This window comes from Canis lupus, chromosome 30 (genome assembly GCF_011100685.1).
Source record: "Canis lupus familiaris isolate Mischka breed German Shepherd chromosome 30, alternate assembly UU_Cfam_GSD_1.0, whole genome shotgun sequence".
Lineage (NCBI taxonomy): Eukaryota > Metazoa > Chordata > Mammalia > Carnivora > Canidae > Canis > Canis lupus.
Window position 1 is genome coordinate 4,886,547 of NC_049251.1, and position 21,868 is coordinate 4,908,414.

At 42.3% G+C, this 21,868-nt stretch overlaps 1 protein-coding gene and 1 long non-coding RNA gene across 14 annotated transcripts in view; one reads left to right on the top strand and one right to left on the bottom strand.

The window, feature by feature from the left end:
• The window catches only part of MEIS2 (Meis homeobox 2), a 204,923-nt gene that overhangs the window by 182,764 nt on the left and 291 nt on the right, over positions 1-21,868 (bottom strand). For 8 of the 13 annotated variants that reach the window (XM_038579994.1, XM_038579993.1, XM_038579991.1 and 5 more), the window contains exons 2-7: positions 20,435-20,667; positions 18,623-18,764; positions 17,880-17,930; positions 16,888-16,938; positions 15,969-16,118; positions 5,687-5,801 (exon numbers count right to left, since the gene is read on the bottom strand). In XM_038579994.1, coding sequence (XP_038435922.1) covers positions 5,687-5,801; positions 15,969-16,118; positions 16,888-16,938; positions 17,880-17,930; positions 18,623-18,764; positions 20,435-20,667 — 742 coding nt within the window. Of the gene's footprint in view, positions 1-5,686; positions 5,802-15,968; positions 16,119-16,887; positions 16,939-17,879; positions 17,931-18,622; positions 18,765-20,434; positions 20,668-21,329; positions 21,463-21,632; positions 21,708-21,868 lie in introns of those variants that run through there. The other 5 variants (XM_038579990.1, XM_038580001.1, XM_038579999.1 and 2 more) reach the window with 3 other exon arrangements.
• Positions 21,486-21,868, top strand: part of LOC102154791 — a 45,647-nt gene continuing 45,264 nt past the window's right edge. The window contains exon 1 of the long non-coding RNA XR_005381443.1: positions 21,486-21,868. This is a non-coding gene — a long non-coding RNA (uncharacterized LOC102154791).

Sequence of the window (21,868 nt, forward strand, 5' to 3'; positions counted from 1 at the left end):
AGACTAGTACCTGACAATCCGGAGGAGCATGGCTGGCAGTGGAAGGGTCCAGAACTGGACACACAAAGCCCTGTGGCCCAAGGAGGAGCAGAGCCCATCCGGGAACCCGGGCCACGGGGGAGGAGGACAGGGGAAAGGGCGAGAAGACACATTGCCATTGTCGAGCTCTGCGTTCCCTTACTTACTACCAAGACTGGACTTCTGATTAAAAATAAAGTTCCTCTTTACACCACTAAGTGTAAAAGATGTTCACGACAAGTTTTGAAGAAAAAAACAACAGCAAAACCAATATACAAGAAGAACTCGAGGTATCTTTTAAAGCACATCTGCGTTAAGTTTTTATTTTATCAGAATTGTGTAAAGCCTATATAGTGGAAAATCCTCTGCATTTTGCTTTTTTGGAGGGAAGATGGATTACCAAAAAAAAAAGGGAGGGGGGAGGAGAGAGAGGAAGGGAGGAAGGGAGGAAGGGAGGAAGGAAGGAAGGAAGGAAGGAAGGAAGGAAGGAAGGAAGGGAGGGAGGAAGGAAGGAAGGAAAGAAAGAAAGAGAAAGAAAGAAAACTCATCTTCGACCTCTGTCCACAAAACTCCATGTTAGGTAGTTCACTGTGTAAAAATTATCAGGCTAAAACATCTGGGAAAGAAAGCTATGAAACAGCAGGGAACGTGGCTGGTTTATTGTTTATCTTTTGTTTATGAGGCAGTATTCAAGTTTAATTACTACTCTAAATTAAACTCTAACTGGCATCACGAGACATCCCTTTACATGACTAAGTTAAAAAAAAAACTAGAAATCTCAACTCTGGGTTTTTCAAGTAAGTTGATACATATAGGAAGAAATTACTCAAAATTAACAGCAATTATAGAAAGCTTTTAAACATTTATGGGCACTATTACATGCTCCTAGAGCGTTTATTTATTAGAAGAGTTTAATTTTATTTCTAATGGTTACTATTCTAAAAAGTCGTGAGAAAATCAACAGAAATCATTTGGATGTTTGCTGATGGTTAAAGGATGGTATTCTTTTGACTTTATGGCCGGGGTGGGGGAGGGGGGTGGAGGGAAGCGGGCAGCAGAGTAAAAAAATGCAACATATTCTATATACAACAGCTTCTTCTATGGGAATGTTCAATTATCAATTACATTCTCAGAGATTTTTTTTTTCTTTGATACAATTAGGAAGAGGAAGGAAAAGAAATGTCATTTACTTATCATAGCAGTGAGTGACCAGTTTTGGATGAACTTAGCTCTAGGAAAAATAAAAGTTAAAAGCAACTCGCAAAAGATTATGCCAGATGGCATCTGTCATATTGTATTTAGGGTTATTTTAAAGAAATTGCCGCCACTATGAAAACATTCCATTGACAGAGTTTTCCTAGACTGAATAAGAAATCCCAGTAGAGCAGAATCAGGACCCACCGTAGGTCGGTTGGAGGTTTTTCCTCCCTCGTTTAAATGTCTAACTGGAAGATTCTGGTGGGGGAGAAACCTATTTCATACCTAGAGTATGCATTATAAACTCATTAAAGCGTAATACTCTCTTAGATGCCTGCTTCCCTATAAACACGTTCAACATAAAGGGCTATTTTTAGATTTCAACACCATGACTGGTGAAGAACTGCATAATACATAAATAAATATCTAGCTATAGAATAATAGTCCTATTGGTCTGGTTCATCGTTGAGGACGTCAGTGGGAGGGTTTGGTCAGTGACAGAGGGCCGGGGAATTATGCTGGTTTGTAGAGCCCCATGCCCTGAAGGATTAGAGACATATAGATGCTAGTATGCTAATGTATTTAGGTTAAACTGGTCTGGCAACAGTATGGTTAACGTGCGTGTGGTGTTCAGTGTGAGCTCAGCAGTTACTGGGCCAACTGTCTCGGTATTTCTGGGAATCCTGCCTATTCACAGTGCAGGGATTGTTCAATTGCTGCAAAATGTACAAAATGAATTTTACAAAAATGAATTGTAAGGAAGGCCCCATTACAACGATTTTACAGCAAAGATGTCAACATCAATTTTTCTTTCATGCATAGCTAATGATTAAAACAGCATATTCCATTTGCCTAAGACAATTTATTTCATATTGGCACATCAAAATATTGAAATACAAAGTTATCTTTACTCTACCCTTTTTATTCATTGCTGCTGAACCCATACCATTGTTCAAACCCGGAAAAATAAAACAAACTTGGCACGAAATACTTAAAACAAAGGCTCATCAATATTCTCCAATTTGTCAACATCTCAATTACAGCACTGGAAAAAATGTAAATTTCATGTGCTCTAAACACTGAGGGGTCTATTCTCTTGCCAATTCACATGCGTAACTCCCATCAGCGTTAATGGGAGTTACACAAACCCATCAATAATAATAATACTTTGTACATATATTGTGCCTTTCATCTAAGGCTCTCAAAGTGCTCTATGAACAAGGGGGCTGCTTCCTAGTCTTTACTCTGGCAAAATACACAATGAAATACAAAGCAGCTTTTGACTCAGCAGGTACAGAATTAGGGACCCCAAGCCTTATTATCAAACCCCATTTTACTGATGGGAAGCCAGACACAAAGAAGGCCAGTTACTGCCCCAGAGTCCCCAGTCTGTACCTTAATTCTATCCCTGAAAAAACAGATTTCTTCTTCATTCTAATGTGACTAACAAGACAAACTCCCTCCCTTTGGCTGCTTTTAGCAAAAGAAATCAGAGTGAATGAAAATCTGGTTCATATTTGTATAGTTTACTGCTAGGCATGTGCTGTTTGAAAGATATAGTAAAGTCAGGTTTTACATTTTACCAAGTTTGTTTCTTACAATATTTTTAAAATTTGATTTTCTTCCCCTCTATTTGGTTCGTTGCACAAACACTAGAGAGGAAAAGATGACCTTTCACCTGTGTAACTATAGCTCTTTCACTATCAAGTCATAAAATGTGGTATTTTTAGGTTCCAAAGTAAAGATGTGTATGAATCATGTTAGTAAAAATATTCACAAAAAATATAAAGTAACATAAATGCATGTATTGTTTTATAGCATATGGCTATTAAAGTTTAATTTAAAATGTGTATGAAAACACTGTATTTAGTACAATTCATCCCTATTTTTTCTGTTTATCATAATTTGTTTTGAAACTGAGTCGTTTTACAGTTTTCCATATGCCTGTTGTGCTAATAAATTCTGAATACGCAAGAAAACTCTTTTCTAAACTACGAACTTGGTTTCCAGTGAAACGTTATAATATATTTAATACCAGAAACATAAATTTCCGTCCTAGGTTTTCCATCCTACATCAACCCTAAGATTTAACCTAGGATAAGCATATGTGATTTTAGTCAATAACTCTGTTGACTTTGCCTCAAGCAGATAATTAATCTTTCCCACAGAAAGCTACTCCGGACAATTCAGTGGGCCCAATTTCAAAATACCTTAAATACATGTTTCGAAGACTAATAATATAGGCCTGAGTGTGACAAAATACATCCAAGCCTGGCCTTGAAAATTTAGTCTGCTTGTAACAAACAGAATACCCTAAAACATGTGTTTGGGAACCACTAATGTGGTAAGCCAGGTAGGAAATTCTCCATGCCAGAACATTCCCCATTTCACAGGAATCGTAACTTTTTTTTGTCCCTCACACTTTAATACAGTAACATGACTGACTTCCCACTATACTCAGGACACATAAGCTACCATGTCCATTCTTTAATCCCACGGAGATAGGATAAAAGGAACAAAATCCTACAGGGATCAAATCCTTCAACATGGGATAAGTGGGTGCAGCTACCCACAACAGAGAGGTTTGTGTACCTCGCTTTAACCCAGGGTATCCGGCTCAGAACTTTTCCCTTTTCTGGCCAAAAACAACAAAACAAAACTAACCAGAATACTATAATTCCATGCCTTGCCTGTTGCTGTAACTCTTCCCAAGCTCCAAACCCCAGGGTCTTCTCTCTCCCCCTCCCCTTCTCTCTGGTCCTTTCCTGCTATCTCCCCTGCCATAACTCAACCAACCCAACAGAACCAGTCAGTTTTAAATTTCAGTTGGGACCTTCGTGACCTGTTAATGAATCTACAGAGAGGAGAAAAACTCACAGTGTTGAGTTATGCCTGGTGTTGCTAGCTGACTTGGAGTCAGAAATGCTTGAAGCGTTAACGTAATTGCAAGAATGTGAAAAATGAAGCGCTGGGCTCCTGAGCAAAGTGAAAGGTCAAAGCGAGCCTCACACACAACAAGTCTTTGGAAGATAGCCTCATTAGACCATTAAGTCTGCTTCTCTTTTCCCCCTCTTTTGTCCAGTGTTTAGGGTGTTTTGTTTTTATTAATAGATACATTTCACCCTTTGTGCTACAGCAGTTAAAGGTGGTAGGGAAGGTGGAGTCGTTCAAAGCTTCCCAGATTTAACCGCACAGAGAAGTCCATCACCATGACATGAAACCACAATTAAGCCATTGCTCTGCAGATCCAAAGAATTTATGTACACCCCATCTCCAACACACCTTCCAGTTTGATTTTCTCATGTGCAATCTAACTGGCCTAATAAAGACAGTAGGTAAGCCTAAATAGATCTAATTCCCAAGTTTTTCCACAATTTACCACCTGAGGATTTTCATTTCTTTATCAGTTGTAAACAACTCAGATTCTAATTTGGACCTATTCACAGTTAATGACATCCTAGAAGAGAAGTTTCTTTCTATACTCTTCTTGAATACTAGGAATCCAACATCTGTGGCCAGAAACTTGGAGGAATCAAGGCACTCACCCTACATCAACCACCCTCTTTCAAATGGCATATATGACTACAGCTCAAGCTGTTAAACTGTCCTCCACTTGGAAGACTATCTAATGCTTAAATATTGTGGCCATAAACACAGTCATAATAGAGATGAAATAGACCTAGGAGATCAGACACCATCTAATGTAAAATATTAAAAAGTAAAATCTATATACTTTCCTGGCCCACATTCAATAATGCATCCTCCTTTAAATTATCATTTTAGTTATAGAAGAGTCATCCCTACCAATATATAATTGCTCTCTGTGCAATAGATGAGTTTTAAATGGTAAAATTTATTCTAAATCACGCTCAGCTTCCTTGTCATCTGCAGTTGACATCCCCCTTGCCCTCTGATTATTCTAACTTTTAGGATCTGTGACAAAAGTCACCATGTCAGCTGATGGAAATGGAGACAAATGATCTAAGAACTTCAAAAATCCATCTTCCCAAGATAAAATTCCATATAAAATTCACACAGTACTTCTAGAGCTCATAGGAACATATTTTGGCATTTTATGTGCGTTAGAGGCATCATTGCTTGATTACAGAGAAGTCCTATAGTCAATATTGCAAACAAAATCTCCTGCTTATAGAGTAATTCCAACTAGTGCATAATAGCAGCAAAGTAAGCCTGTCATTCTATTTACTCACACACAGAAGTAAAGTGTAGATAACCAAATTTATAAAAGAATTGGCAGAACTAATCAATTGTTATTGTAATGTCTACTTAAAGATTAGACATCTCACTTTGACTTTTTTTTTTTAAGTAATATAAGTTGAGAGGAAATACGTACCAGCTCTCTACCCTGCCCCTCTCCTGTTTACAGGGAGGTAGATGTGCCGATATCACAAAATACTGAAGTTATTTTAGTTACATCTACTTTGTACAAGGAAAATCCTTGACCTTTTACCTTGTTCACTGCTGTTGTCTCCACTCTGGGAAGCATGGCCCCCACTGGAGGGCCCTGGGGTGCCTGCTGAGTGGGTTGAGGTTGCATCATCGTGATCTCGCCAGGATGCAGGATTCTGATGTCAGGATGCCAAGAGATTTTTCCACAGTTACCATTTCGGCCATAAGTGAAAAACCAACAGGAAAGGTGTAGAAGTGGAGACAAAAAAAAAAAAATGTATGCATGTTAGTATTTGCAGAACTATGCATGTATCGATCCCACACTTATGGCATGTTGTCTTTTCAGCGATAGGTAGCAAAAGTACAAAGAGAGTCTCTAGAATCTTGATGAGGTGATGGTTAGTTACATCGGTGTATACATTACATGTGTTTCAACTAATTGAAACAGACACTTAATAGGGGTGCTATTCCTTCACACAAATTATACCTCAATAAAGTTAATTTTTAAAGTCAGGAAAAAAGAGCTTTTTACAAATCTAGAAGTCAGGTCTACTCTTGCTGTCTTAATTGGGGCACACTCTTCCAAGAAAGAGGCCAGTACTCTTGGATACTAATTACAGAACATCTTCAAAACCCAATGACTCCCTTAAAAAACAAAAACAAAAACAAAAAACCACAGATCCAAGTCTAGGGTAGCCTTTGAATCTTTTGGATGCATTGACCTAAACCAACCTGAATGAACTCTGAAAATTATCAACTGACTATACAACCAGCAGATACAGTGATACTCATGAACAAAATGAAACAACTATGAACTGTCAGCCATCTGACAAACTGGACAGGACTTTCACGTGAGCTCCATGGAAGCTTTACATTCACAGGGCAGTGCTTTTTTTCCTGGAAGCATGACTGATTTCAAAGGACATGCGAGGCAAACAGAAATTATAGCTCATGCTACTTTGCTGAGTGTATTCTTCTCCTGTTCCTCCTCCCCTTTCCTGATCATTCCCAATCCCCTGCTGTTGCTTAAAGGAAAACAGGAATTCTAATGTACAGGAAGGACTTTATCAGCACCACATGAAGGCAGGCAAGAGATGGAATTTCCTCTGGCAGAAACTGAGAGTAGGAACAGTACATGAAACAGACCAGCCTTAAGGCCAGAGCTGTACACTTGTCACCTGCATGTGATGACTTCAACTAAGCCCAAAGATCTCCTGGGAGCAAATTCTTATGTGGGGGTGGGGGTGGGGTGCAGGGAGATTCTTTGGGAACAAAATAAAACAACATCAGTCTCTCAGACTATGCAATTCCTTCTCATAAGAATTGGTAAATAAGGATTCAGACATGCCTATAGGCAACATGCAAACATCTTGACCATCTGAAAGCAATCTTGCCATGGTGTCATTATATATAGTTTATCCAGAAAAAGAAATTCCGTCCATCATTTTCTTCTACATCAACTCTAATGTATATATAGAATATAAAATTATATCAAAATAAAATCAAGAAACCATTGTGAGACAAAAATAAGGGACTATTCTTAATTGGGACAACAACAACAAAGCCCCCTTTTCTTCCCTCTACAGGTCTACAAACTGACTGCAAATTCACATTCAGCATTTTTGAAAGATGATGAAATGACCCCAAACTCTATAGATCAGAAATATCCATATCAATTAATGGTACTGGCACTGCTACCAGACAAGCAACTGATTCAAAGTGAAAATCCTAAGCAGAAATCTTATGGCCATTAATACAGCACAGGCTTGGATATCTAAAGGTATGTTTTAGAAAGCAGATCAGAGAATAGAGTAGAACAAAATGAAAATCAAGGTTCTGTGTTGTCTGTGTTGGGACAAAGTCATGCCTGTGATTCTTCTTTTTATTTAAGTTAGAAACCACTCCCATAGTTTTAAAGGCAAATAGAATACAGGGGCTCAGGATGCCTGGGTGGCTCAGAGGTTGAGCCTCTGCCTTTGGCTCGGGGTGTGATCCCGGATTTCCAGGATCGAGTCCCAGATCGGGCTCCCTGCACGGAGCCTGCTTCTCCCTCTACCTGTACCTCTGCCTTCTCTCTGTGTCTCTCATGAATAAATAAATAAAATCTTTAAAAAAAAAAATACAGGGGCTCTTCAAGCTTTGCAGCCTCTTCATGTCAGCTGTTCGCTGGATGGTAATCAGATAAAGAGCTAGAAGAATTACGTGAAAAAAAGAAGAGAGAGTGGAACAGAAAAGAATAAATAGAGAAATAATAAATCCATAAGAATATAGACACAGAAAGAAAAAGAAAGAAGAAAGAAGAAGAAAGAATAGAAATAGAAGAATTAAGCCGAAGGAAGGAAGACACTAGAAAGGAGAAAGAAAAGAAAGAAAGAAAGAAAGAAGAGAAAAGCATGGCATGAGTTGGTCCTACAAGAACACTGGCTAGAGCCTTCTATCAGAAAATGAAATAACTGAATCACCTTGGCCTAGGCTAAACTTCTCAGTGTATACAGTAAGTGATGTTAATTTTATGCACTGCAGGCTTTTTATTAAGCAGCTGCTATAAAAGCTCCTTATCCCTCATGAAAATTACAATAATTAACCACTAACATCTCAACCATGTTTTAAGGTAAATGTCATCCAACAACTATTATATCATCATTCAAATGAAGCTGGGGCAAATCTTTTGATTTGGGCACTACAGTGACTTGAAGCTGCTGCTCAAAAGGACTTCCTGCAACTGAAAATACTGGTTTGTCCTGAACAGTCAAACCTGTGCCGAGTTTTTAAAGACAGACCTTATAATGTACGATTCACTGTAACTTCCTTCAATGGTTTTTGGAGGGGGTGCTTTCTAAAGCGAAGGGGTGAAAAATTACCCATATAAGCAAATATTACTTTAAAGGCAGCTGATGCCTCTGAGCGACTTGGGTCTTTGGTTTTTCTGCCAGGTCCTAAAATTTGCTCCTGTTTACTATTTAACATACCATGCCCCTGTCTCTCCTCTTTCCTCCCTCACATCCTCAAAAATGCTGTCCCCAACAAGTGTCAGAGGATGTTTATTTCCATAGAGTGTCTCGAGTATCATGACCCATTTGAGAGACTGACACAAACTCAGGAGTACCATGGCATTCATCTCATTTGAAAGTAGAAAAAAAACAGATGGATTTCCCTGGGGCTTCAGGGCTGCGGAGTTACCCCAAAGTTGTCCATATCCAGCTACACCATGGTGACTTGATCATATCCAAAGACAAACGCTGATAATCTGGTCCATAAAAAACTGTTACCTTCCTGGTCATAAAAAAAACCACAACCTACATGGACAGATAAAATATAACCCTTTACCCATAACACTGTTTTTTTTCCCCCTAGACTGAAATATTTATTTGTATCACAACCTCTTTCTTCCTCCCTAGATGCTCTCCAAATTTACATCCTTCAAGAATAACTGCCTGGCTTTCTGCCAAATTATATGCAGAAGTTTAGTGAATTTTGAAACCAAAGTGGCGGATGAAAGCAGGTGAAACACATGATGTATGTACAAAATACAGAGAAATGCTCTCTGAGTGTGGGTGAGCACTCAGGTACATGCATTCCACTACATGCGTCCTGTTCTCCAACCGAAGTATCATGAAGACACCCGAGGGCAAGGAGTGAACATGTTTCTATTCCCAGTGGCTTTAATAATTGGGAGTCAAATATGGTTCTCTTCTTGCTCTGACGTAATTGTGTTAAAGAGCAGTGTTAGCAGGAGAAAAGCAGTGAATACTGAGTGGAACACAATAGAAGGAGATGGAAAATAGATATAAGAAGCTAGGTCTCCAGGGGCAGTATTTTCTATTTGCTGGGCTACAGACTCACAGCTGATAATGCAAGTTGTAATTAATATAAAAGCATGAGACAAGATGGGGAGTGCTTGTAGTAGCGGGGCCACAGGAGATCACTCTGCTGCTCTTCTCTGTTTCTCATTTACACACAGCTTTCCCTAGAAAACACAATTCTGCCAGTGTTTTCTCCCTTGAAATTAAAAAAAAAAAGAAATAAGAAAAAGAAAGAAAGAAAGAAAAGAAAAGAAAAGAAAGAAAAGAAAAGAAAAGAAAAGAAAAGAAAAGAAAAGAAAAGAAAAGAAAAGAAAAGAAAAGAAACGAAACGAAACAGCACCATCACTGGTTTTTGCTAAATCTGGGAAAGAGCATGGATAGGACAGGAGTCTCTGGGTATAGGAAGCAAAACATGCACGTGCCTCTTTTGTTGAGATTGCAGATATGGTGGGAATTGTAACATTTTATACCACTATGGCATTGCAGTGGGGACCTGCCCATAGGAAAATACTTAATAAGTCCTCGTGAACTGGCGGTATTGCCCTGTTTAAACGATCCCACAATGCTCATGGTTCTCCCGTTGCAAAAAGACAATGGAGTAAAATGTATGAGTGTTTCTAAATAAATACAAAACTGACTGGGGAAGTAAAATGTATTAGGCTTCAAAAAGAAAAAAAAAAAGCCACACTACATACGGGTTCTATCTAAAATAATCCAAAACTCATCTTAGACCCCAAATGAAAAGGTGATTCAGTGGATGTGATACAGGAGAAAGAGAGCATTAGATTCGAATTATGACACTAGGGTGCCACCTCTAACTGAATGGGCAGCCTTAAGCAAGTGATGCACTTCATTTCCCTGGGACTGGTTTCCTTTATCTCTTTAAAATTAAGAAGTTAGGCCAGATAATCCCTAAGGTCACTGCTACTTCTTATTTCTATTATCAAAAAAATACTTTAAAATAAGCATTTGATTTGCTAAAATCTACACTTCTAAAACATGATCTATAACACCAAGTCAGAATATATATATGAACTTAGACAATAGAGTAGTAATTCAGAATATATGCTTGTAGGTAGAAAGCAATAGTAAACATATATAAAGATATTTTAACCAGCAAATGAAGCACACAAAACTAATTTGACTCAATATGCTTAAACAACAAAGGCAAAAGATATGCTTGCATCACCGCACGTAATTAATATGGAACACATTCCCTATGACTTTATGATGTTTTAGTACCTAATTAACATTGTGCAAAAAATAATTTTTTTGAATAAGATGAGGATTCCTATCATGAGCTAGTCAAGCCTACAGAAGTTAAAAACGTTAATCATATGGTTTGAAAAAATGTTGAAATTTCAACTTCATTATTCTAAAGTTGACATAAGAACTCAAGAGAACCATGTATGCTTTCATAACATGGACTCACTCTTTAAAAATGTAAATAGAGCTGGGGTCTTTCCCTCATCTCCCTGCTTCCACCTTTATTAAGCTTCGGGAATTAATATGTGAGTAACTCTCAAAGAAGTGGCAAGTACTCTTTGCAAATTCCAAAAACAAATACCAAAATTAAAAAAAAAATGAATCCCTCTATTTAATGGAGCAACTTTTAGAAAAAAGAGAAATTTCTTGTTTTGTTGGTATACCATCGCATTATAAAATGTTTCCAATAATTCTGAATTGCGTTGGGAAATTCCATAAAATGTTCAGTCTGAAAAAAATAGGAAATCAATTTTTAAAATATCAAAATTTTCATCTGATAGTGAATGTCAGTGGTTGTCAAGTGTTTGTTTAATCTCATCTCATCACAGTTACCCTGCAAACATACTTCAACTGCACAACCGAAGTAATTTAAATAATATAATTCTTTTGAATGGAAAACTGACAGAAGAGCTATCAACCTTCAGAAACTACACAACAACCAACCTTCAGAAGCTACACAACAACCAACCTTTAGAAGCTACATAACAATAACAACAGAGAACTCATGACCCCGCCATGTTGCGCTGGTGGACAGAACTCAGAGACAGAACTTTCCTGGAATGGGTCCCTGGAGACCTTGGATAACACACCACAAGGTCTAATCTCAGAATTTAAGAGACTATCTGATAAAATAAATCATCTGTATTATTAATATTATTAATATTATTATCAAATCCCATTATTTTCGCCTTGATATTTTATAATCACCTAAGGCTACTACCCCTCACCTTGCTGCCTAATCCCTGCTAGACGTTGGCCTGTATTCCATCAGCGACAAGGTTCTGGGGATTCTCCCCTCAACTTAACCCATTTTTAAAAGCTGTATATAGATCAATAAACTTGACATATTCAGAGAAGCAAAAAAAAAAAAAAAAACAGCACATCTTCATTTATAGAGCTTTCAACATAGAAATTAACATTTTTTTATTAATCGTATTATCAGAGTTAGACAATTTTAAGGCACCTGTCATGAACTATTAACAGATAAAGTTGTATTTTCTTTCCTATCTTTAATTCATCCGAAAAGAAATAAATAAATAAGACGAGGTCCTTATGAACATTAATTACAAATAATGATAGAGCTGTATGCACTTCAGGCAAATAGAGCTTGGCTCAGAGAATATATTTCAAACAGATATATTTCATTTATCTAACACTGTTCTAGAGATATGTGAGATCTTTGAATGAAAATGTAAAGATATATTTTATTTGGCTGCACTAGATTTAAAGGCTAGATCTACGTAAAGTAGAAAATGTGGATATCACCTATTATTTAGAAATACTACAGACTAGGAGAAATATGAATATTCCACAATAGTTTTCAAGTTGGAAAGTTTTTTTTTTTAAAGAATTGGTTTCTTGACATGTTTATTTTAAACATAATAAATTTGGATGTCTGGGAAACCTAACATGACTTGCAGCTGGAAAACAGAGTTCTATTTCCTTTAACCGTCTTATTTTCTTCTTCCCAATATTCCAAAGAATACTGTAATAGTTGTTTTCTACCAATAACAATTACTCTCATGTAGAATAAGAATATAAAATAAACTATATTATAATATAAAAACATAAGTATTCATCATGGATTTACTAAAAACAAACTAGGAGCCAATGTGGCAAATTTCATTTTCTATTTAATTCCAAACTTTTTTTTTATCATCATGCCCATCATGTAAATGCCGATAATAAATGAACGGGTTCAGTATATCTAATGAATGTAACATATGAAAGGTTAGGACACTCTGGTTGTATTTTTATCAGTGTTACATCAGATTATTTACATAAAATTACAGAATGTGAAATCAGCATGACAACAGCCTGATTTACCATGTAATAGTATATAAAACTCATTCTTAAAAGCCTGCCAAAAATACTTGCTTTCAAGATATTTGTAGCAATTACTTTCATTTGATTTTCTTTGCAAATTTTTCAATATGAAAATAGAAGTCTATTTCGGCACCTAATATCTTGTTCCTGACACTTTTCTCTCTGCTTTCCACTACACAAAATTACACATTTATTCTTTTATTTCACTCTCTCTCTTTCCTTGCCCATTCCTTCCTTGAACACACACACACACACACACACACACACACACAATGCAGCTTGATACCACTTAATAAGTATAGAGGTGTATGTGTTTTGGGGGTGTCAAACAGCTGTCACAAACTGTCACCTCCACAAGAGAAACCTTGGCACACAACAAATTAAACTACACTTCTTTTTTAGCTGTCATTATTCATAGCCAATAAGTTGAAATGCTCTCGGCATTTCATGTGCAAATAAAACCACGAGGAAGCGCAGCAGATCAGAATGGTGGGCCAACAGATAACACAGAGAAAACAACACGCTGTCTCTGTCCTTCTGAAGTGGCTCATCATCACCCCTGCCCCAGCGTGCACCAAATGAGATCTAGCCTGGGGCAATGTATTAAATATGCATATCAAAGCAAATGAAAAAATAAACCTGGAGATTCAAATTGGACACATTTACATGCTGAAAGTGTCCACTCATACCACCTTTCAGGTAGTAGTGCTGCAGTATTTTCCCCTTTCTGGTGGGTGGTGGTGGTGGTGAAGGGAGGGTACATTTGCAGGAGAGGCAGAAACATAAGCAAATTCACTTTGGAGGGAGATGCCTTGAAAATGAACATATAACCCATGCACCTCTGGTACAAAAAGATAAAAAATGGTGAAAGCCCCACAAGGTCTTCTTTCCCCTCCTGCATCAAATTCAAGTCTGCAGCAAATCTCGTCATTTCCCCCTCGGTGTGCCTGGCGGAACAAATTCTTGCTTCCTTTCAAAACAAATAGCAGGGGGCTAAAGTAAAAATGTTATAGTTCAGATCTCCAGGAAATAAAAGGCTTTAAATTATGATGCCCAATGAGGTGGCAAGCCCTCATGGGTTCAAAATAAATCAGTTGTCATCTTTACTTGATTGGGGGCCTGAAAGTGGAGCAACAAATGTTACAGTTGACTCTTTTATCCAAAGATGATGATTGTTAAATTATTAAAGCGCTATCCTCTTAGGTGCCACTTCCTTTCTGAGTGTAATTTAAATATTACGATAGTTTCATAAATTGGCACTATCATCCAATACCCTAAACAGCCTAGTTTATCTCATCTCTTCTATGTAAACATCTACATGTTCTAGTTACACATATCCACTTGAAAAACAATTGCCAAGAAACTATCCTAGAAAACCAAGTAGTCAAGACCCCTAGAAATGTCACAAGAAACGTTTCTGCAGATAACTGTGAACCTCTCATTCTATAAACCATGTAACTAGACGCCTTCCCATTCCTCCAACATTGCAGAATGTATTTGAATTGAGAAACAGGAAGTGATGAAAATAAACAAATAAATTACAACAACAACACATATTTCTAAGGTGGTGTCATGCCTTGTAGACAACAATCCTCATCATATAGCCACACAGCAGCAAGTAAACTTTCATAGCTGCTTGCTGCACCCTTTTGATTTTAGTTATTAATACACTGAAATACAAAAGAGCCCCTCGAAGTTCCCCCCATCATGATGGAAAAAGCCAAGAATAAAGGTGGGCACAGGAGCTTTCAACGCCATAGTATTTATTCTGTCTCAGAACTAGACAACCAGGATTGAGGTTTTTTGTGTTTTTTTTTTTTAACTTTTGTTCTTAGGCTGGCTTTCTATACAGTACAAAGGCTAATAATTAAAATATATGATTGTGTATTTCAAAACTTTTTTTTTGGAGGTGGGGGGAGATAAAGAACCTCATAGAAGGTTTATTCTCAAGGCATCTCAATCCATTCCTGTTAACACCCAGGAATTGGGGGGGGGCGGGGATGCAAACTGCCTTCAAGCTTCGAAGCCTGTTTAACTCCACAAAGTGTTAAATTAATATTTCAGCCAGCAAATTATTAGACTATAGCCTATATCGCTTAGGTTGTAAGCTCAATTGAATATAATCTATAGACGCCCTGTCCCCCACCCCCAGCTTGAGTTCCTATAAATAAACTGCTGTTCACACCCACTCTTTAACCTTGCCACTCTTGCCTTTCCTACCAGCTGCAATCTTTCTTCTCTTTGCTTCTTTTTCAAATTTTCAGTCTCACTACATATGCTTTTTTTCTTTCTTTCTTCTTTTCTTTCTTTCTTTCTTTCTTTTTTTTTTTTTTTTTTTTTGCATCAGAGTCCCTAGATCAGTTCCAAAATAGGATTAAACAGGGAATAGAAAGAAATCTCCCATCCTGGCCTGACATACACAGTCATTCATTCCTTACTACTCTGTCTTCATTCACCAACTGTTTAAGTGTTAAAATTCAACCACTAACCTATGGTTACTCAATCGCAGTTCCCTTCAGCTTTGTGTATTACATTGTGAATAATTGTTTCATCAAAGTTACTGTCTTTTATTATGAAGATGCTTCGGGCACTTGGCAATAAGTCCATATACTGACAATAAGTTTCTACAGAGCAAAAGCTCAGAGAATCATAATGTGTTCACTCCTTTTATTTCGAATGCAATGCAAGGTTGCCAATAATTCTCAGGATTGTCACTCTATGAGACCCTGGAAGTCAGCAGCCCCCCTCCCCAGTTCCTCTCATCGTTCAGTTCCACACCCCCCCCCCCCCACCAAGCTCCCAAGCTAGCTGACTTGCCTCTCTGTCCCTGCTGCACTGATTACACAGAGTTGAGAAGGCAGAGAAGGCAGCAGGCACCATATCAAACAGACAATTTGCTAACACTCAAGCCACCAAATGCAGGAAACTTTACACATGAAGAGCACAAATCACTCTATCAACTCCCTGGTCTCTTTGGTTCGCCATATAAATAAGAAAGGGGGCCAGGAAAGGGCAAAACGAAGAGGAAAGGTAGGGCAGAGGTAGTGTGAAAGGGAGAAAAGACACCCCCCCCCCACAAGAGACCAGATCATTTAAAAAGAAAACTAAGTTTGAGCTCAGCTAATTGTTACAAGGTTTTTTTGTTTCTTTGTTTTTTTTTTTTTTTTTTTTTTTTTTAATGCTTTAGCCAGGGGTCTCAAAAGAACGCCAAAGGGCTCTCAGACTTACATGGTCAGCGAGATTTGTAGAGGAGCCTGAAAGTTCTTCGTGATCTGACTTGGAGCTGCCGTCTCTTTCATCGATGACAAGGTCGATGGGCATTTTCCCCTTCAAACAGCTAATGTACCGATGGCAGAAGTTATCACACAGTTCGTGGACCTAAAAAAGGAGGATTCATGGTGGAGGGTTTAGCTTGTATTGTTCTTGTTATTGTTTTGTTACATTTTTAAAGGGGGAAAAATCAGGTTGCAAGGTTACATGTGGAAAGGGCAACAGTGCAATGTCTTCCAAACTAACTCTAATTAATGGGTGTAATACTTGAAGGCAAGGAAACAATAGAGCAATTGTTGCAGCAGATATTATTCTCCAGAGACTTCCCTGAGCAACAAGTTACAATAAAGAGAGAAAAAAACTGGACTGGAAATAACTGGGTTCAGACTGGGAGTCCAAGGGGGAAAATCCCATTTGATGATAACATCAAAATGTTAAAACACTGGAACTGGGAATAGCATTGGCATTTGCGATTCAATAAGCTAAGAGTTTTGTATGTTTCCAGGGGAAAGTGATTGAGCTGCAGAGCAATGTAAAGACACCCCAGCGAGGATGATTCCCTCTACTTGCACCTAACACTTGGTCTGGTCTGAGGGTGAGCTAAGCTAATAGAGATGCAAGCAGGCTGAATGTCCAGTAACACAAATGGTTTGCTGCATTTCAAAATAATCCTGAATGCCTGGGGAAAAAGGCGGGAGGGGGAAGCAGGCAGGGCTGTTCTAATTCACCCTTCCTCTGAGACCCTCCTTAAGGAGCAATCCGAAGGACAGACGTGGTAACAAAGTTGCTCAAAACCTCCAGGTGCTCAAAGACATCCCAAGTCAACTAAGAAAGGAGAGTGGCTAAATCAAAATGGGGAGTGTCGTTTCCTGCTTACCTTTTCTAACTCCAAAAGATGAAACCTTAGTACTTGTATTGCTTGTATCATCTGAAAGAAAAGTTTAGAGTGTGGAGTTAAGGCTCTGTGACTCAGAAGTCCTGAGTGGGGGTGGGGTGGGGTGCTGAGGTTATTGAACTGGGGAGAAGAAACAGGCAAGTGGCCACGCAAAACCCACACATTGAAAAATCGTCAGAAAAAACAAATGATTACTGATCATCTCTGCTTCATTGGCCACGGGGTAGGAATCAGACTCAACCTGAGCCGAAGCATCTAGTATCTTTGCCCCCTGTGTTCACTGAGCTATTTGTAAGGACTGCTTTCCAAGGCCAGGCCTTCTTTCTCCGCCAGTCTTTAACCGTCCCCTCTCTCGACCTCAGGCCAAATTAAAAAAAAAAAAAAAAATCCGCTTCTTCAGAGAAAGCTTTTTAGAACAGCACACCCTGCGAAATCCGTCCTTACTAAAGAAGGAAATACTCAAGATGAATGGTGAAGCAAGGGCTTTGAAAACGGATTTAAGTACTTTTAATATTGAAATTGTGCAAATTAGCAAAAGAATCGCACCTAAAAGTGGCCCGCGCCCGCATGCCCCCTGCGTCCCTCCCCCATCTCCCCGCCCGCCCTCCGCCGCTGCGCCAGCGGTGACTTCCTTCGGGTGAGCTGCCGGGGGCTCGGCTGCCTACCCTGGCAAACGGTGGAAATCACTCACTTCTCGCAGCCGAGATCTGGGACTCATCCCCTGCTCGCAATCGGGGCGCTGTGTCCCCGCTTGCTGCTCCCCGGCCTCCGCTGTTCCGGAGGTCCATCCCCACCTCTCACCTCCCATCTCCCTTGCGGGGGGCTCTAAGCTGTTCCCTTCCTCCCTGTCGCTCCCGAGCTGCAGAAAGAGGGCTCTGCTCCAACTGCCCGGAGTTCCGGGGGGACGGTGGGTGCTTCCAGGCAAGGGCGGGGGGCGGGCAGGCTGGGGAAAGGCAAGAAACGGCCAGCCTTACCAAGTTGTCCAGCTCTGGATTCGAGGAAAAAAGTGGCTTTTCGGCGCGAACCTGTAAGAAGCAGGGAAAGCCAAAGTGAACTACCACCCCAACCTAAAAGAGGAGAAACGCCGCCACGGACTACACTGTGTGCGCGGGTCTATGGCGGAAGAGCAGTGGCCGGGAAGAGTGGAGGGGCTTTGGGAAAATACAGGAAACAAACCAGTGCCCTAAATTAGTGGGTTCGCTTGAAAAAGTTCTGGGGCCTTCTACTCCTCGCCCTACTACGGGGTGCCTGGAACTGCTATGCCGTAGCTGGGAACTCTGGGCCGTTCTCTGGGCCGAGCACCCCCTTCTGCAGCCGTCTAAGGGGCCGTGGCTCTCAGCCTCCCTCACCTTAGCGCCCGGCGCGCACCGCCCCATGAGGCGCCCAGCTTCCTACCCTCCCAGGCCCTATCCCCAATACTTGTTCAAGTAGCTGCAGGCGGGGGAAAAGGCCAAGCCCCAGATTAGGAGCAGGTCAACTTTAATTCGAGGGTCGAGCCCCTGTATTCCTGGCTGGGGGGAAAAACAAACACCCATATTTATCTCCGCTTCCAATTCGCCTCCAGGCTCAGGGATGGGGAGGAGGCGAAGAGCACAGGCTGGGCCAGAGGAACAGATCGGGTGTCCCTGCCTTTTCCTCCTCTTTCATGTACTGCTCCGAGGAAAGGGGAGGGGGAGTGAGGGTCTGCAGGAGGGTGAGTGGGTCAAGAAGGTTGGACCTGCTTGGCGAAGACCGCGATGTCCTCGTTGAAGGAGTCGGAGGAGCAGACGTCTCCGCCGGCCACTCCGGGTTCCCGGGGAGTGCAGGTCGCCAGCTCGCACTTCTCAAAGACCAGAGCTAACAGAGGAAACAACGGGTGCCTAACGGGCAGCGCCACGCAGAGACACACACACGGAGACGGGGTGCAGAGGGGAAGGAGCAAGAACTGTAATCAACAAGTTTGGAGGGTTCGGATTCCTTCTTTAATAAAACAGGCACGCATCACACTTTACAACCCTTCCTTAGCCAGCCGAGCCTGGGCCAGAAACAGAAAGGAAAAACGGCCTGGCCCTCCCCCTGAGCTCAGGAGCCCCTCAGATCGAGACGGAGAAGCCCCTGGCCACTTCAGCCCGCCAAGTAAGAAAAGCCTCCGTTGGAGGTAATGAAACATCCAAGCAGCTTAGGCGGTCTGGGGCTCGGGCTGATCCAGACCCAATCCCCACACTACGGAGACCGCCGAACCAACCCCCTCATCCCCAGCCCTGGCCTCTCAAGAAAGGCACACTTTGTGGAAAAAAAAAATTTTTTTTAAAGAATTGCTTTAACTCTGCAAATTAATGGTTATTTCGAAGGAGGCCGAAGGCTTCACCTATATATACACCCGAAGCGTTATTTCCTACATCTAAATCGGAGAGAGTGCTCTTCCAACCTCTTCACCCTCTTGCCTTATAAACTTGTTTGCTCTACTTCTAGTAAAGCCCTTGTGTGTGTGGGGGGGGGGGGGGCAAAATAATAGGAATGTGAAACGCGGAGGAGCTTCCTTCCAAAGACCACATTTCTCCAGCAGGCAAAAATAAATACATCGAGTGTTAAAACTTGGAAGTGTGCGTGCGCGTCTGCCCTTTGTGTTCCTCGGGGCGGTTTAGCTACCCTTCGGGATGCTTGCGGCCTCCGGCTTCAGGCTCAGTGGCCGTTTACCGAGCGTCCCCTCCCCTCGCAAACCGCCGCCTTCCCCACCTACTCTATAGCACCAGTGGTCCACTCTGGGACCGTGCACCTCCACGCCTCTCCGAGTTCTCTCAGAATATAAAATACGTAATTTCTAGCCATCTTCCTCACTCCTCCTTAGAGCAGCTCTATGCAAGCACCAAGTCCCTTCCACCCGGGGGCACGTCAAGGTCTACCCCCTTTATTTACAGAGAATTAAGAAGTGGGTGATTAGGACTTCCTGGCCGACAGAAGCAGCTCTGATCCCAGCTCAGGCTGCATTTAGTGACTCCCAGACTCCCGGTAGGAAACAGAGGAGGAAAAAAAAGAAAGAAAGAAAGAAAGAAAGAAAGAAAGAAAAAAAAAAAAAACACCCAAACCAAACCAAAAACCCAAACAAACAAACAAGCCAAAAACAAAACAAAACAAAACCCAAAACAAAACCCCAAAGTTGCTCCTTATCGGTAGGAAACTTTCTCCTTCGTCAAGGCCTCTGTTAGGGGGCCGGGAAGGACCAGTGCTGCGTCCTTTGGCCAGGAATCCCGTCCTTGGGGAGAAGGCCCTGGCAAAATTCTCAGGACTCAAGTCACTCTGGGCGGTGGGGTCCGGAGTGACAGGGTCGTGGGGGCGGAGGAAGCCTCATCTTTCGGGGACTTACACTTAGGCGACGAAGAGCAGGCCCCCGTCTCTGTCCTTTCTGAAGGGAAGGCAAGCGGTTCCCACCCCCCTCCCCTGCAGAAATAACTCCCCACTCGGTCGACCATCCCCTCAACTCCCACAGAGACGAACACACACTCGCACTCACAAACGGCACGCTGGGTCGGGAGGAGGGGGGTTGGTTTACCCATAGATCGCGTCCTTGTCCCGCTTCAAGGCGTCGTTGACAGCGGATCCCATGCTGGCCGGCATGACATTGGGGTGCGGGGCGTGCGCGCCGTAGTGCTGCGTGGCGTGGAGCGGCGGCCCGTGGTTCAGGTGGTGAACCGGGGGGATCGGCCGCGGCGCGTGAGGGTCTCCGTACATGGAAGCAGGCACCCCTACTCCGTCCATCCCGCCGTAATGGGGCAGCTCATCGTACTGTCGCGCCCGGCCAGGGGAGGGGGCGCGGGAGGTGAGGGAGAGCCGAGCGGGAACAGAAAGAGAAGCCGGGAGAAGGAAGCCGGAGAGAAGTGGGAGAGGAATGGGGAGGGGGTGGGAAGGGAAAGGGGAAGGGAAGAGGGGGCAGGCAGGCAGGAGAGAGGGAGGGAGGGAGGGAGGGAGGGAGAAATAAAAACAAAGTCAGAAAGGAGAAAAGTATCGAGCACGAGTTGAACACACAGAAACCAAACCAGCCGAAACAACGAGTTGAAAGTTGCGGGGCGGGGGGGCGGGGGATGTTCTTAAATTTTAAAATGAAAAAGTCTGAACCGAGAGCAGCGTTTAGAGGAGGGAGAGGGGAGCGGCGAGGCCAGGGGCGGAGGGGGCGCCGGGAGGTCCCGCTCGGGCCGGAGGCAGCAGAACCGGAGCGAGCCAACCGAGGGAGAAGTGGAGTTAGCGGAGGAGGAAGCCCCGGATCCCACCCCCAACCCCCCTTCGCCTCCTCCCGAGGATCCAATAAATCAAAAGGCGAAATGAAACAAAATAAAGAGGAGAAAAACGCTAATAATCAGGCGGAGAACGCCGAGGACGAGGGAAGGCTGGGGCCAGTGCCTCCCCGGGGGCAGGGAGCGGAGGGGAGGGGGGAATAACGTGAAAGTTACCAGAAACATTATTTAGCAGCGGATTCCCTGCGTCCTTGTCAATTTCAGAGACAAAACAAGCAGCCCAGGCTAGTCTAGGCGGCGGCGCAGCGGCTGCGGCAGCGCGGCCCCAGCGGCGGCCCCGGCGGCGGCGGCGGCTCCTACGCAGCCCGTGCCCGCCCCGAGCCGCGGGAGCAGCGGCGGCAGCGGCGCAGCAGCGGCAGCGGCGGCAGCAGGAGAACCGGGGGAATCGCGCTGCTGGGGTAAAAGCTGGAGCGAGGCGAAAGCGTGTAACAATTGCACACGCACACACACACCACTCACACGCACTCGCCGCCCGCCCGCTCGCACAGCGCTGGAACACGCGCGCCCAGACACGCACACACGCACGCACACACACACTCGCACACACGCAGAGGCACGGGGGGGAAAAGCCGATGAATAATTTTGCTGCTATTTTCTTAAATACTGGCCGCCATCATCAAGCAGCGAGCAGCAGCAGCGTTGAAGGGAGAGGAGGCATCGGGACAGGCCCCTCTTAGGAGAGGATTTATATCTAG